Source organism: Macaca fascicularis, chromosome 20 (genome assembly GCF_037993035.2).
Source record: "Macaca fascicularis isolate 582-1 chromosome 20, T2T-MFA8v1.1".
NCBI lineage: Eukaryota > Metazoa > Chordata > Mammalia > Primates > Cercopithecidae > Macaca > Macaca fascicularis.
Genome location: NC_088394.1, coordinates 28,300,484 through 28,315,887, shown reverse-complemented (window position 1 = coordinate 28,315,887; position 15,404 = coordinate 28,300,484). Strand labels below are relative to the sequence as shown.

Here is a 15,404-nt window from a genome sequence, read left to right as displayed (position 1 = left end):
AGCCTGGGAGAGGGGGCGGGGCAACGGGGAATTCGAATGGGAGAGGCGGGCCCAAGGAGGGAGGGGAATGTCCGCGGGGGTCTCGACGCAGCAGAGGCAACGCGAGATGGCGGCAGCGGTAGCGGCAGCGGCGGCTACCTCAGGTACTTGAGCCCGGCCTGGGCAAGGCGGGCACCGACGTCTGGAGCTTAGTGGGAGTCATGCGTCGGAGTGTGGTCCAGGTTCCGCGGGTTGTCGCGGAGAGGCGGCCACAGCGCAGGGGCGGGGAGAGGGGGGACGGCGAGAGTGTGGGGTCGCGAGTTGGTCGGCCAGCCTGACTCCAGCCTTCTCCCTGTTTCCTGCTCTCTCCTTGGGTCAGTAGACTCGGGTCTCCGGCCCAGGCTCTTGATTTGAACCCCGCGCACTTTGTGAGCTTCGGTTTCTTCCTCTGTGAAATGGGGGTCATGGCCTTGTCCCTGGAGATGACCTGAATAAGCAAGAGAAGAGTGGCGGACGCTCTAGCCACGAGGACGAGAAGGGAGCCGGAGGCGTGTTTTGGGAAGGGTTCTGTGTGGGACATGGTGTTTGGGTGCAGAGACATCCCTGAGAGATGCAGGAGGGCGGATTGAGGATCAGACCCGGCTGCTGCTGGGTTTGAGTTGACAGCGTAAGATGCTCTGCGATTACAATAAAACGAAATAAAAGGCTGAAGTTTCCTTTCACTCTAGCATGGAAGTGAATGCTATTTTAGGGTTAGAAAGGCTGTTAGGACACCCAAAATCTTGTATGTGAGTATTTGTTTACATGTGCCTGTCTAACCCGTAGACTTAGCCCTTGTCAGTGATGATGGTGGGCGCCATAGTAATTCATTGGAACCCTCGTTAGCCTCGTGGGGAAACAGACATTTAGGAGAATGCCTAACATGTAGAGCTCTTGCTATGTGCCAGGCACAGTTGTAGGCATTTTATGGTGGTGAACCATTTATTGTCCACACAATGCTATGAGGTTGTTACTATTACTGTCTTCGTTTTATACAGGAAACTGAGGTTAGTTTGTTCAGATTTAACGCAACTAGTAAATATTGGGGCCTGAATTCGCTCTCAAGGAGTCAGAGTGTAGAGCCTCTGCTCTTAACCATTATGCCCAAGTACATGCTGTCCCTGCTGGCTGAGCAGAGTCTCCCCTTACCCTGATGCACTGTGTCCGGTGCATGGTAGATATGAAAATGCCTGAATATAATGTCCCTTCCTCGAGGAACTTAAAATCTGTTTGAATAGAGTGTCACATACTCAGATGTAATATGAAACACAATGAGAGATGTGTATACACTGAGTGTGTGGAATCTGAAGTAAACCCTTGAGTAGAATACTCAAGGGGAGGACTTCATTCAGGGAGTGATACTTGAGATGGGTTTCAAAGGTTGGATAGGAGTTTGCCAGGCTTTGACTAAGAAGACAAGAACAGCAAGTGTTGATTTATGATGTAAAAGAGGCCAAAGATGCTCTCTTAGCTCAATTTCCTCATCAAGAGAAGGAAGAAGAGTGAGTGAAATTTAGGAATTGTAGAAGAAGGGAAAATTAATAATAATTGCTAGTCTGGTCCAAGCTCAAGGTTGCTTTTATCATGAAAGGGCTAGACTCTTGTGCTGTAAATAATTGTTTACATGTGGCCCTCCCTCTTCCCTCCTCCCCTGGACTGTGAGCTCTGGGGCAGGAATGGCAGTGAGCCACTTTCATGATGGAAATGAACAAGCCAGTGAGTAGAAGTTGATTCACTACATCTTAATTTTTTTCAGCAAATACTTCCTGAGGGCCTACTCCGCGCCAGGTGTTGGGGTTAGAAAGGTGAGCAGGATAAAACTTGTTCTCACAGTTGGCAGTCAGGTGGAGAAAGTGACAAACACGCAATAGTGGGGCGTGACAAATGCTTATGGAGGGGCTAACAAGAGCTGTGGGTGCACCTGATAAAGCCTTAGTGTCTACCAGGAAAGGGTTTTTGGTTTTGTTTTTTAAGAGGAATTAAGATGTGTTTACCTCAGTCACTCCAGGGTGGGGTGGGGAGCAGTGCAGATATTCTAGGGAGAGAGATTAACGTGGACAAAAACCCAAAGGTGCAAGAGAACTTAGAGTTTTGTAGGAAGTGAAGGAAATTCATCATGACTGGTAACTTACACTGCAAGGAAGGAAACAGAGGGAATGACTAGAGGGCAGGGAGACACCTTGCTACCATCAGCAAGGAAGGCTGTAAAGACCATGACCTTGGGCAGAGGTAGTGCAGTGGGAATGGAGAGAAGTGGACTTGTTCAAGAGAGATTTAAAGAAATAGACTTGACAGATGTTAATGATGAACTGATGTGGGAGGTAAGAAACGTTGGAGTTAAAGACTCCCACTTTTGGGGTTGGTGCCATTCATTTACATCAGATCAAAGGAGGAGGCTGCAGAGAGATGGGGAAGGGAGGGTTCAGTTTAGGACAGGTGGAGTTTAAGAGGAGCCGTCTGCCAGGCTCACGCCTGTAATCCCAGCATCCCAGCACTTTGGGAGACCAAGGCGGGAGGATCAAGAGATCGAGACCATCTTGGCCAACATGGTGAAACCCCATCTCTAAAATTAATCAAAAATTAGCTGGGTGTGGTGGCATACGCACCTGTAGTCCCAGCTATTCGGGAGACAGAGGCAGGAGATTGTAGTGAGCCAAGAGCTCCACTGCACTCCAGCCTGGCGACAAAGTGGGACTCCGTCTCAAAAAAAAAAGGAGCTGTCAGGGCAGCCATTCAGAATGTGGGTCTGCAGTAGAGCGCTCTTGTGCAGAACGTACAATAGTACTTATCCGCTGTAAGATGTTACTGAAGCCAAGAGGACAGGTGACCTGCCTACTGAGTGGTCTCAGCTGGGGGCAACTTTGTCCCTCACAGGACATTTGGAGATGTCTGGAGAGATTTTTAGTTGTTACAACTTGAGGGTGAGGGTGGAGAATGCTACTGGCATCTAGTAAGCCTGTGCTAACAGTCTAAATGCACAGGAGAGCCCCACAATAGGAATTAGCCAGCCCAAAATGTGAGTAGTGCTGAAGTTGAGAAACGCTGGTCTAGAGAAAGGATAGACAGATCCTAGGAAAAGCACTGGAGACTGGTAGAACTGAGGAGTGAACAGAGAACTGGGTAAGACAACCAGGAAGGTGGGGGGCATGGAAATGAAGGGAAAAGTGTGTTTCCCAAGAGTGTTGCATACTTCTGGGCAGTCCAACAGGATTGAGGCTGAGTATGCCTACTGGATCTAGCATTAGAGAGGTCATGGGTGACCCTGCTGAATAGTGAGGGCAGAAGCAAGTTGCAGGGATGGAGGAGTGGGTAGCAAGAGAAAGGGTGTAATAATAACAGCTAGGAACTGAGCAGTTGCTGCCAGGCACTGTGCTAAACATTGTATGTACATTATTACTTTGAATCCTCACATTCCTATGAGATGCAAAGGTGAAGGGACTGAGGAGCCTGAGGAGGGTTCATGTAAAGCACACTGGAGTTAGATCTTCATTTGAAGCTGTCACTCACTAGCTGTTGACCCTGGGCCAGTCAGCTAACCCCTCTATACTGAGGTTTCCTCATCTGGAAAATGGGAGATAGACATTAAAAAGCACTTACTAGCCTTTTACCAAATAACAGATAATGTTCAAAGCACTTTTACATGAATCACCTTAATTACTGTCCTAACAACCTAACAAGGAGGTATTTTTATTCCCATTTTGCAGGCAAGGAAATTGAGGCACTGGGATGGAAAATAATTTCCCTAGGTTACTTAGCTGGCTGTAAATGGCAGAGCTGGGATTTCAACCCAGGCCATTTTACCTTGAATAATGAACCTACCTACTATGTGCTAGTCACTGTGCTGCCACTTTACCTGGCACTTATTTTAATTATCTTTTTTTTTTTTTTCTGAGACACAGTTTTGCTCTGTCACCCAGGCTGGAGTACAATGGCACGATCTCTGCTCACTGCAACCTCCACCTCCCGCATTCAAGCAATTCTTGTGCCTCAGCCTCCCAAGTAGCTGTGATTACAGGTGCACACCACCATACCTGACTAATTTTTGTACTTTTAGTAGAGCCAGGGTTTCACCACCAGGCTGATCTCAAACTCCTGACCTCAGGTGATCCGCCCACCTGGCCTCCCAAAGTGCTGGGATTACAGGCTTGAACCACCACGCCAGGCCAAATTCTCAAAAAACCCAAGGCCCACCCCCAACCTTATTTTACAGACAAGGAAACCTAAGGTCCAAGGTCACAAACTAATAAATGTCAGAGTTGGAATTGAAGTCCAGTTCTGTCTGACCAGTGTCTACACTCTACCTCATCACTGACTTCCCCTTCCCCTTAGATTGATCACTGCACTTCCTTAAGTGCCTCTATATCTGCCATCTTTCTGTTCTTTCTGCTCTCCTGTGAAAGCAGGCAGAGGAGGGTTCTGCACATATTTTTGACAAGTCAGTGCACCTTAATTTTCTGTCTACACACATGCATCTGCAGGTTTTTACCTGCTTGCTCCTGACTTTCAGGATTACCATGAGGAACATATGAGAACTACATGTCCAAGCGCTTTGCTACCATAACGTGAGAAATGGTATTAGTAGCCCCATTTATCAGATGATGGAATGGAGGTTCAATTTTTGAAACAGGCCATCTGCTTATGGGCATGCCTGCCTTACTTAGATGTAAGATTCTTTCTTTTTTTTTTTTTGAGACGAAGTCTCGCTCTGCTGCCCAGGCTGGAGTGCAGTGGCGCAATCTCCGCTCATTGCAAGCTCCACCTCCCGGATTCAGGCCATTTTCCTGCCTCAGCCTCCCGAGTAGCTGGGACTACATGCGCCTGCAACCACTCCTGGCTAATTTTTTTGTATTTTAGTAGAGATGGGGTTTCATCGTGTTAGCCAGGATGGTCTCGATCTCCTGACCTCGTGATCTGATCTGCCTGCCTTGGCCTCCCAAAGTGCTAGGATTACAGGCGTGAGCCACCGTGCCCGGTCTAGGCGTAAGATTCTTTCTAGGTGTCATCTATCTGCCTTTTCGTCTTGCTGTTTCTGTGTTGGCTACATATACCAGCCAGCCTTTTGCCTTCTGCGAGGCCTATGGCTCCTAGCAACCAGCTGCTACCACCAGCAAGGAAGGGAAAGAGCTGCCAGGAGCTTTCCCAATTAGTACATAATAGGGAAGCAATACAGCATCCTATTAAAAGAGTTTTAGAGGGGAAGAGGTCTAGGTTTGAATTCCACTATGAGCTACAGTATGTTATCCTCTAACATAAATAGAGTAATACTCTCCTTAGATGTTTTCAACTCACTTAACCCCCACAAAAAGAGAGGCCTTTTCTTTTTTTAAGTTTTATCTTCATTGTGTTTTCCGATGATACAAAATAATTCAGTTGCCAATTCTTTAAAAAAAAAAAAAAAAGACTTGATTTAATCATCTGAAGCAAATTCAGGGATAAGTTTACATGAGAGAAGAATTGCATGTCGGTGGTTTTTGCAGAACCCACATAATTCCCCATGTTAACGAGAAAGATCATCGTTAACAGTTTGCAAGGGGGGTGGGTCTGTGAGTGTACATACATCTCAATACATATTAGAAACCCCAGTTAAGAAATGGAGGTACACAGGCTGGGTGGGGTAGCTTACACCTGTAATCCCAGCACTTTGGGAGGCCAAGGTGGGCAGATCACTTGAGGTCAGGAATTCGAGACCAGCCTGGCCAACATGGTGAAACCCTGTTTCTACCAAAGATACAAAAACTAGCCAGGAGTGGTGTTGGGCACTTGTAATCCCATCTACTCGAGAGGCTGAGGTAGGAGGATCGCTTGAACCTGGGAGGTGGAGGTTGCAGTGAGCTGAGATCATGCTACTGCACTCCAGCCTGGGTGACAGAACAAGACTGTCTCAAAAAAAAAAAAAAAAAAAAAGCACAGAAAAGTCTGGCAATTCGCTGTATGGTTTAGGTTTCGGTCAGATGTCAACCCTTTTAATCCTTAGAACAACCCTGTGAGGTGCTGGTCTACTTCACCCTTGGCAATTCAAAACATGTCCTGGGGCAGGCATAGTGGCTCCTGCCTATAATTCCAGCACTTTGGGAGGCTGAGGTAGGAGGATCGCTGGAGCCCAGGAGCTGAAGACAAGCCTGGGTAACCTAGTGAGATTCCATCCCTCTCTCCCTCTTTTTTTTTTTTTTTTAAGTGCCCAGCATCACCTGGGAGCTTGTGAGAAATGCAGAATCTTGGGCATCACCCCAGGGAGACTGAGACCAAATCCATGTTTTCACAAGATCCTCCAGGTTATTTTGTCTGAGAAGCCTGCTATACACCCCGCTGGACTTGCTTGTAGAGCAGGGAAGGCACTGAGGCCAAGCTTAGGGGTGTCCATAACATGACCAGGGCAGAATGAACTTCTCTAACATGAGCTGTGGCCCCCAGCCTGCCCAGCAAAGTTGGTCCCTGCTTCTTCTGCCACCACCATACTTCATGCCTAAAAGTGATTTTCTCTCCTCCAGGAGCTGGTCGCTGTCGGCTAAGCAAGATTGGGGCTAGTCGTCGTCCACCTCCAGCTCGCGTAAGGGTGGCTGTGCGACTGCGGCCATTTGTGGATGGAACAGCTGGAGCAAGCGATCCCCCCTGTGTGCGGGGCATGGACAGCTGCTCTCTAGAGATTGCTAACTGGAGGAACCACCAGGAGACTCTCAAATACCAGTAAGGTTCAGGCCACTCCTCTTCCCTCATGCCATCACCTCCCTCTCCTAGGCCTGCCCATGTTATCACTTCCCCAGAGAGTTTCTCCGACCTGCCTCCCCAGGATCCTTGCTCCCTCCTTAACACCGCTTTGTTTCCTAAGCCTTCACTGTTCACTAGGAAATGTTCACAGGTGTCCCCCGTGATGGCCCCTCTCTGGGATACTGTAGGGAGAGATGAGAGGTTAAATCAGACGTATGTTACTGTGCACAGAGAGGGAGTAGCAATGAAGGTGAGCAGGTGAGCCCCACGTAGAGGCTATGGGACACAGGGGGAGGCAAGTTGGGGGAACACAGACCAGCCAGCCAGCCTACCCAAGCTGCAGCTGGGTAGTGTCAGAGAAGACCACCCAGATATGGGGACAGAACTCACAAGGGCAGCTACTTTATAATCCTACTGGGGATTTCAAGTTCAAACTCCTTGGGCTGTTTTTCTAGGCAGGGGCTGGCAAACCATGGCCTGCAGGTCAAATCTGATCAGGAGTAAGATTTTCAGTAAATAAAATTTTATCGTTTATTTACATATTGTCTATAGCTGCTTTCTGACTACAGTGGCAGAGTTGAGTAGTTGTAAAAGGAACACATGGCCCACAAAGCCTAAAATATGTACAGTCTGCCTTTTTACAGAAGTTTGCTAGCTCCCATACTAGACCGTTAACAATTTGGGCTTCAGTTTCTTTCCAGCCTCATTCCCTCAACATATACTAAACTCCCTGCTGTGGCCTAAGTTGCAGCTTCTCCACCAGAACGCAGTGAATATGTGATTGGTATGTGGAGTCTAGTCCAGTCGTACGCAGCATCCTCTATATTCCCCGTTACGGTTTAAAATACAATGTTCTACACATGTGGCCTTGTGAAAAAGATTGGGAAGCCTTGCTTTTGTGTTATTCTTGATTCTTAGAGTTTCTTTCTTTGGTCAAAATCTTCCTTCCTTGAGCAGAATCAGTTACTCCTTCAAGAGTGTGTTCTTATCTTCGTTTCCTAAATCACAGCAGTGTGGATATCTATCCTACCAGACTGCAAAACTCTAAGAGCAAGGATATCAGATCCATCTCTGTATTCCTAACACCAATAGAGAGATGAGGATGGAGTAGGTGTTAGGTGGATGCTTTTTAAGGTCTTTGTACAAGAAAGCAGATAGAGACATTCTCTTAAATCCAAGATCCAGATGAGAGTAGAATCCCTTACCTATCCCCACCCCACTCTACCCCTTACATACACACAGACATACTAATGTATTTCTTTCTTCCTGCAGGTTTGATGCCTTCTATGGGGAGAGGAGTACTCAGCAGGACATCTATGCAGGTTCAGTGCAGCCCATCCTAAGGCACTTGCTGGAAGGGCAGAATGCTAGCGTGCTTGCCTATGGACCCACAGGAGCTGGTGAGGGAGCCAGAAAAGAAACAGTTATGGGTCAGAAAGGGCTGGGGAACCAGAGAGGAAAATCTCACAGCTTTCTCCACTCTCTCCCCAGGGAAGACGCACACAATGCTGGGCAGTCCAGAGCAACCTGGGGTGATCCCGCGGGCTCTCATGGACCTCCTGCAGCTCACAAGGGAGGAGGGCGCCGAGGGCCGGCCATGGGCCCTTTCTGTCACTATGTCCTACCTAGAGATCTACCAGGAGAAGGTGAGGCCCCGTGCTGGTTGGGAGAGGAGCAACAAAGGGTCAAAGTAAGACCTGGTTCTAGAAAATGAAGCTCTGCTCTAGCAGGGAGGTAAGGTGAGACCTAGAAAGACAGAGGCTGGGGTAGCAGATGGTACAACTCCGAGAATAGAACAGAGAAAGGAAACTGATCCCCAGAAAGCAGCCGCCTCTGTATAGAGAATTGCCCTTCCCCTTCACTGCTTACACAGGTATTAGACCTACTGGATGCTACATCAGGAGACCTGGTGATCCGAGAAGACTGCCGGGGGAACATCCTGATTCCGGGTCTCACCCAGAAGCCCATCACTAGCTTTGCTGATTTTGAGCGGCACTTCCTGCCAGCCAGTCGAAATCGGACTGTAGGAGCCACCCGGCTCAACCAGCGCTCCTCCCGCAGTCATGCTGTGCTCCTGGTCAAGGTGAGGCCACAGACGGGCGAGGACCTGGGAAGCCCAGGAGCCTGAGGTAAGCATGAGACCTTTGTTCTTACCCCAGGTGGACCAGCGGGAACGTTTGGCCCCATTTCGCCAGCGAGAGGGAAAACTCTACCTGATTGACTTGGCTGGGTCAGAGGACAACCGGCGCACAGGCAACAAGGGACTTCGGCTAAAAGAGAGTGGTGCCATCAACGCCTCCCTGTTTGTCCTGGGCAAGGTGGTAGATGCGCTGAATCAGGGCCTCCCTCGTGTACCTTATCGGGACAGCAAGCTCACTCGCCTATTGCAGGTCAGACCCTCCTGTCTCAGGGAAGAAGGGGCTGCAGAAGGAGGTTCTCAGGCCTGCTGTGGGGTGGGGAATAGCGGTTGAGGCATAGGAAGGCTGGGCTTTTGACCCACCCACTGCCTGGTCCCACCCTCAGGACTCTCTGGGTGGCTCAGCCCACAGCATCCTTATTGCCAACATTGCCCCTGAGAGACATTTCTACCTAGACACAGTCTCTGCACTCAACTTTGCTGCCAGAACGAAGGAGGTGATCAACCGGCCTTTTACCAATGAGAGCCTGCAGCCTCATGGTGAGAACTAGGGGAGGCAGGAGTGGAAATGCTGGGTCTGGAAATCAGGGAGTTTGTTGAAACCACCAAGCATCAGCACAGAGGCTGACCACCCCCGATCCCTCTCTCCACCCTATCCTCCAATCATCTAGTCTTGGGACCTGTTAAGCTGTCTCAGAAAGAATTGCTTGGTCCACCAGAGGCAAAGAAAGCTCGAGGCCCTGAGGAAGAGGAGATTGGGAGTGCTGAGCCCATGGCAGCTTCAGCCTCTGCCTCCCAGAAACTCAGGTGAGCAGTGGGCCTTGGGTGTATCTCCTTCCTGATGTGTGGCTTAGCAGCAGAGCTGCAATGCCTGTCAGATTCTTGAGCAGAGACAGCTGTGATCTTGTTCCTCTCCCATTAAATTCACCATAGACCGGGTGTGGCGGCTCACTCCTGTAATCCCAGCACTTTGGGAGGCCGAGGTTGGGTGGATCACCTGAGGTCAGGAGTTCGAGACCAGCCTGGCCAACGTGGTGAAACCCCATCTGTACTAAAAAATACAAAAAGTAGTCGGGTGTGGTGGCGTGTGCCTGTAATCCCAGCTACTCGGGAGGCTGAGGCAGGAGAATCCCTTGAACCCAGGAAGCTGAGGTTGCAGGGAGCTGAGATTGCGGCCACTGCACTCCAGCCTGGGCAACAGAGCAAGACTCTATCTCAAAGTAAAGAAATAAATTCACCCCCGGCTGGGCACGGTGACTCACGCCTGTAATCCCAACACTTTGGGAGGCCAAGGCAAGCGGATCACCTGAGGTCAGGAGTTCAAGACCAGCCTGGCCAACATGGCGAAACCCTGTCTCTACTAAAAATACAAAAATTAGCTGGGCATGGTAGTGGGCGCCTGTAATCCTAGCTACTCGGAAGGCTGAGGCAGGGAGAGTTGCATGAATCTGGGAGGTGGAGGCTGCAGTGAGCCGAGATCAAGCCACTAAATACTCCAGCCTAGGTGAGAGAGCAAGACTCCGTCTCAATAAATAAATACATACATAAATTCCCCCCAGATTCTACTCCGTTGAATCACTAAAGTCTAAGATAAATCTCTCCACAGTGCTGCTGCCTTGGGGACCTAAGGAGGCCTCCTCCTGGGGATCCTTTCCATTTTCCAATCTCTTTAGCCCTCAGCAAAACTTCTTGCTTTGGGACAGCTGTTTCAAGGATGAGCATTTTTGCTTCTGGTTCAAGGAGTGATCTGGATCAGATCTTTCAGATCCATGAGAGAAAAGCAAAGGAGACTTGGAAGAGCTGTCCCCCTGACACCACCTGGTCTGTGTGTCAGTGTCCAGCTTCTCCATGACTCTCTGGGGAGCCAACTGCTGTCCTAACTGCTTCTACCCTCAATCCAGACAAAGCCTCTAAGTCCTTTGTGTCACCTCCTGACCCAACTCCGATCACTCCATCTCATGGCCCAGTATGTACTAATCCTCAGGTCATCTCTATTCAGAAGTCTTGCTTTCTGTGTCTGGCCACTTAGCCCTTGTGCTGTTCCCTCCAACCCCCAGAAGCCAGTTGCAGTTTTAACTTTGCCCTGTTTCTACCCCTAGCCCAAATAAAGCCTGTGAACTACTGAACAGAGGTGACCTGAGGAGGCCAAGGGTTAGTGCCCACTCTGTCCCAGGGGGCTACTGTAGTTAAGGAAGATGCCACACACAAGAAGATGCTTGTGCACTCATGACCCAATCTCTCAGTCTTGTCTTTCCCAAACCATCTGTCAGCACTCTCCACTGCTGTGTGCACCCAGAAATGTGCACAGGTAAGCTCTCTGTCAGACAGGCACTCTGAGTAAGGGGAAGCTCAGAGTGGGCACAACAAACCCAGCAGACCCAGAGCTTGGGGGGCTCACAGGAGAGGAAGTTAGATGGGAACGTCAGTATGTGATACCAGGTGGAGAATTTAGAATCAGGAAGGAGTAGCTGCTGCTGCTGTGAGAGCCAGGAAGGAAGAGAGATGACTTCTAGTGTTTGCCCACATATGTTCTGATCCTCTTTTTCCAAGGCACTGGCGTGGAAAGCACAGGAGTGTCCCTGTCCTCCAGGAACCAGTTCACAGCATAGGAAGGGAGATGCGAGTGTCATGGGAAAGGTGGCATCAAACTGACCTGGAAAGATCATTGATACAGATGTGAGGAGGTGTGGGGCAAGATTCCAGGCAAAATAAATTAATGTTAGACATTGCTGATTGGGCGCGGTGGCCTACACCTGTAATCCCAGCACTTTGGGAGGCCAGGGTGGGTGGATCACTTGAGCCCAGGAGTTAAAGACGAGCCTGAGCAACATAGTAAGATCCCATCTCTACAAAAAAATAAAAAAAAAATTAGCTGGGCTTGGTGGTATGCACCTGTGGACCCAGCTACTCAGGAGGCTGAGGCAGGAGGATTGCTTAAGCCCTGGGGGGGCCAAGGCTATAGTGAGCTGTGATCTGAACACTGCACTCCAGCCTGGGTGACAGAGGAAGACCCTGTCTCAAAAAAGAAGAATGTTAAGCCTTACCATGCTCAGAGTCAGTCAGGACTGTGCTTGAACAGGCCTTCCCTGCTGCCCACAGGATATAGGCTTGGCAGCTGAGGTCTTCAGTGGATTTCAAAGCCCTTCTGAAGATGGCATCTTCTGTGATGTTTTCCCCAACTGCTCCTCCAGATGGTCAGGCATTGCCCTGGCAGTCACCTTATGGTCTCTTGATTTCCTCAGTAGACAGTACTTCCAGGCAGTGTCTTAGATCTCTCATACCTGGCACTGTGATTTCCTGGCATTCCTGAGCAGTCACTTCACCTGATGAAGACACTGCACCCAGAGAAATTGGATGCCTAGCAAGTTAACATTAGGTTCTGGAGCTACAGGATATGCCAAGTTAAGGTGTGGTGAGGGGAGTCCTGCTGCTGTAGGTGATGAGGGAGGAGGTAGGTGGAGAGCAACTTATTTGTCTGCTCAGCCCCCTGCAGAAGCTAAGCAGCATGGACCCGGCCATGCTGGAGCGCCTCCTGAGCTTGGACCGTCTGCTGGCCTCCCAGGGGAGCCAGGGAGCCCCTCTGTTGAGTACCCCAAAGCGAGAGCGGATGGTGCTCATGAAGACCGTGGAAGAGAAAGACCTGGAGATTGAGGTAGGTGTTTTAGGGATGTGGGAGCTGGGATTCCTGTTGGCCTTGAGAAGCAATACTCGAATCTTCAGACAGGGAAGGACACTCAGGCTGGACTAGAGTCCAGTTTTCTCCCAATACCGGAAGTTCTCCAGCTTCTCCTTGAATGTCCTTAACATGGCTGAACTTTGACAGACAACTGAGATCAGATGTGAGGGGGTGAGAAGAAAAAGTTCAAAGTAAAAGCAACAAATGTTAAACATTACATTTCCTAAAGCCCAGCTCAGTTAATGGAGGACTCTGCTTGAAAAGCCTTTTCCTTCAATATTTGCAGAAGCTTGTTCCACCTCTGGGTAGCCCCTTGATCACAGAAAGCTCTTAATTATGTTAGGCTCCACCTGTCTCCTGGTAACCTCCCATTGGTCCTAGCCCTGCCCTCTGGGGCCTCAGAGCCTTGCATACTCACCCTGATAACCCACTGCCCTTCAGGCTGCCCTGGAGTTGGGTCTGGGTCACATCTCCCTGATCCTTTCCAACAGAGGCTTAAGATGAAACAAAAAGAACTGGAGGCCAAGGTGTTGGCCCAGAAGGCTGAAGACTCAAAGGAAAAGGAAAACCATTGTCCCACGATACTCCGGCCCCTTTTGCATCGCACAGTCACAGTGGCAAAGCCCCTGAAAAAGGCTGTGGTGATGCCCCTACAGCTAAGTAAGTTTGACTCCAGGGGATAGGGGGACCAAGGCAGCTGAGATCCCATAAGGCAGGAAGTGTTAGGAGCAGCTGTCTCCATGTCATTTATGTTCTCCCACCACATACCAGTCCCTGGGAGGGGTGAGGAGACTCTGAGGCAGCGCTGGGGGTGCTCTGCCCTCGGGTGTTTAGTACAGTGGGATGGACAAACAAGTAGAGGATTGAAGACAATGGAAGACTGAAATTACTTTAAATGCGGGTATAAAAAAGGTCATGTGGAAACACAACAGGTTAACTCAGGGTGGAGGGAAGCTGGGGAATCAGAAATGGAAGAACCAAAGGGCTACCAGGGAGGGTGAAAAGTACCCTTTGCCTTGACTCCAATCAATTCTCAATTCCTACTTTCAGTTCAGGAGCAGGCAGCATCCCCAAATGCCGAGATCCATATCCTGAAGAATAAAGGCCGGAAGAGAAAGGTGAAAGTAGCTGGGGGCTTAGGCTACACCTGGAGCCCAGAAGTAAGGGGGAGTAGGCTCTAGGGGGAGGAGCGTTGGCCTTGGGGTTAAACGAACTGGGTGATGGCCGCCAGTTATTAACAGGCCTCAGCCGGGTGGGGTGGTTTAAGCCTGTAATCCCAGCACTTTGGGAGGCTGAGACGGGCGGATCACGAGGTCAGGAGATCAAGACCATCCTGGCTAACACGGCGAAACCCCGTCTCTACTAAAAAATACAAAAAAAAAAAAAACTAGCCGGGTGAGGTGGCGGGCGCCTGTAGTCCCAGCTACTCGGGAGGCTGAGGCAGAATGGCATAAACCCGGGAGGTGGAGCTTGCAGTGAGTTGAGATCCGGCCACTGCACTCCAGCCTGGGCGACAGAGTGAGACTCCATCTCAAAAAAAAAAAACAAAAAAAAACCAGGCCTCAATTGCTTACCCCTGGAATGTGGTGATGAATGGGTCCTTGCAGGGCATTTAGGGTGGAAGGCAGTGATATAGATGTACCTCACAGAGCGGATGTTCCACTGTGTAGCCTGGCTTCTGCCCTCTACAAGCTTAAGAGGGAAAACTTAGGGAACCTAAGCACTCAAGAATGAAACCACACGTGCACACGCGTGCATACCCAGAATTGAACACCACTAGAAGAACTACCCAAACACTGAGATGGTTGGGGGGAGGTATCATTTATTTATTTTCTCCCATGTACTTTTGAAAGAGCTTATTCTTTCCCTTTTAGAGATGAGGGACCAGATTTAAGAGCTTATTTTGTGCTTTTCATTAACTCACTTGATCTCCACAGCAACTCCATGAGAAAGGTGCTAATATTACCACCGAGTACTAAATAGTATCTCAGTTTCACTAGTTGCATAATGAGAATTAACCCAGAGAGTGACCTGAAGGCGGGATTTTGGACACAACTTGAGGAGGAGAGGAAGAGGCTGCAGCGCAGGAGGTCGCTGGTGCTGGGCTCCTAGTTTTGGCAGAAGAGCCCAAAGCACTTGGCTGCCCTGCGTGTCACTCACCTCCCTTTGTCTCCCAGGTGGAGTCCCTGGATGCCCCAGAGCCTGAGGAGAAGGCTGAGGACTGCTGGGAGCTACAGATCAGCCCGGAGCTACTGGCTCATGGGCGCCAAAAAATATTGGATCTGCTGAACGAAGGCTCAGCACGGGATCTCCGCAGTCTTCAGCGTATTGGCCCGAAGAAGGCTCAGCTAATCGTGGGATGGCGGGAGCTTCACGGCCCCTTCAGCCAGGTACCAGCCCACTGGACAGGGACAGGGCAGGGAGCTGGGGAGACCAGGCACCCCTGAGACCCCGTCCCCCATCCATCCTGTCCCGCCAGGTGGAGGACCTGGAACGCGTGGAGGGCATAACGGGGAAACAGATGGAGTCCTTCCTGAAGGTGAGGTCACGGCCCTGCCCCTCCTCTGCGTGTCCTGCGCCCCGCGTCCCTCTCTAACGTCGCTGCCCCCCTCCCTCCTGTGTTGCAGGCAAACATCCTGGGTCTCGCCGCCGGCCAGCGCTGTGGCCCCTCCTGACCGTCGTCTCTTCACTTCGCCTTTTTAAATCCTTGTATAACCCCGTGTTGTGTAAATACAGTTTTTTCTCTGGTGCTTCCGCCTGATTTTTGGGGCTGTGGGGGCGGGACCGGGGTGTGACCGCCTCGGGGTGGGCCGCGAGCGAGGCCGGAGACTCCACTGGGCGCCATCTTCGGGCAGCGAGTCAGCGCTG

General features: G+C 50.1%; 1 protein-coding gene across 3 annotated transcripts; it reads left to right on the top strand.

The window, feature by feature from the left end:
- Positions 1-34: 34 nt before the first annotated feature.
- On the top strand, positions 35-15,285 carry KIF22 (kinesin family member 22). 3 transcript variants are annotated; one of them, XM_005591579.5, is made up of 15 exons: positions 93-143; positions 1,775-1,823; positions 6,507-6,702; positions 7,996-8,123; positions 8,215-8,369; positions 8,597-8,806; positions 8,883-9,113; positions 9,247-9,400; positions 9,532-9,667; positions 12,344-12,512; positions 13,028-13,196; positions 13,587-13,654; positions 14,714-14,926; positions 15,016-15,075; positions 15,164-15,285. In XM_005591579.5, exons 3-15 carry the CDS (start codon positions 6,641-6,643, stop codon positions 15,209-15,211), a joined length of 1,803 nt encoding a protein of 600 aa, XP_005591636.3. In that variant the 5' UTR covers positions 93-143; positions 1,775-1,823; positions 6,507-6,640; the 3' UTR covers positions 15,212-15,285. The 3 variants fall into 3 exon arrangements, with proteins under 3 accessions (XP_073883027.1, XP_005591636.3, XP_005591635.4); XM_005591578.5 differs by lacking the exon at positions 1,775-1,823; XM_074026926.1 differs by lacking the exons at positions 1,775-1,823; positions 12,344-12,512; positions 13,028-13,196; ... (2 more) ...; positions 15,016-15,075; positions 15,164-15,285 and adding an exon at positions 10,960-11,722 and having other exon boundaries at positions 35-143.
- Positions 15,286-15,404: the final 119 nt, after the last annotated feature.

Bases quoted from the DNA above. Each gene is read 5' to 3' on its own strand.
- KIF22 (XM_005591578.5), top strand. From the start codon at position 107: ATGGCGGCAGCGGTAGCGGCAGCGGCGGCTACCTCAG. The intron at 144-6,506 runs GTACTTGAGCCC...TCTCTCCTCCAG, and splicing joins GGCAGCGGCGGCTACCTCAG to GAGCTGGTCGCTGTCGGCTA. The intron at 9,401-9,531 runs GTGAGAACTAGG...CCAATCATCTAG, and splicing joins TGAGAGCCTGCAGCCTCATG to TCTTGGGACCTGTTAAGCTG.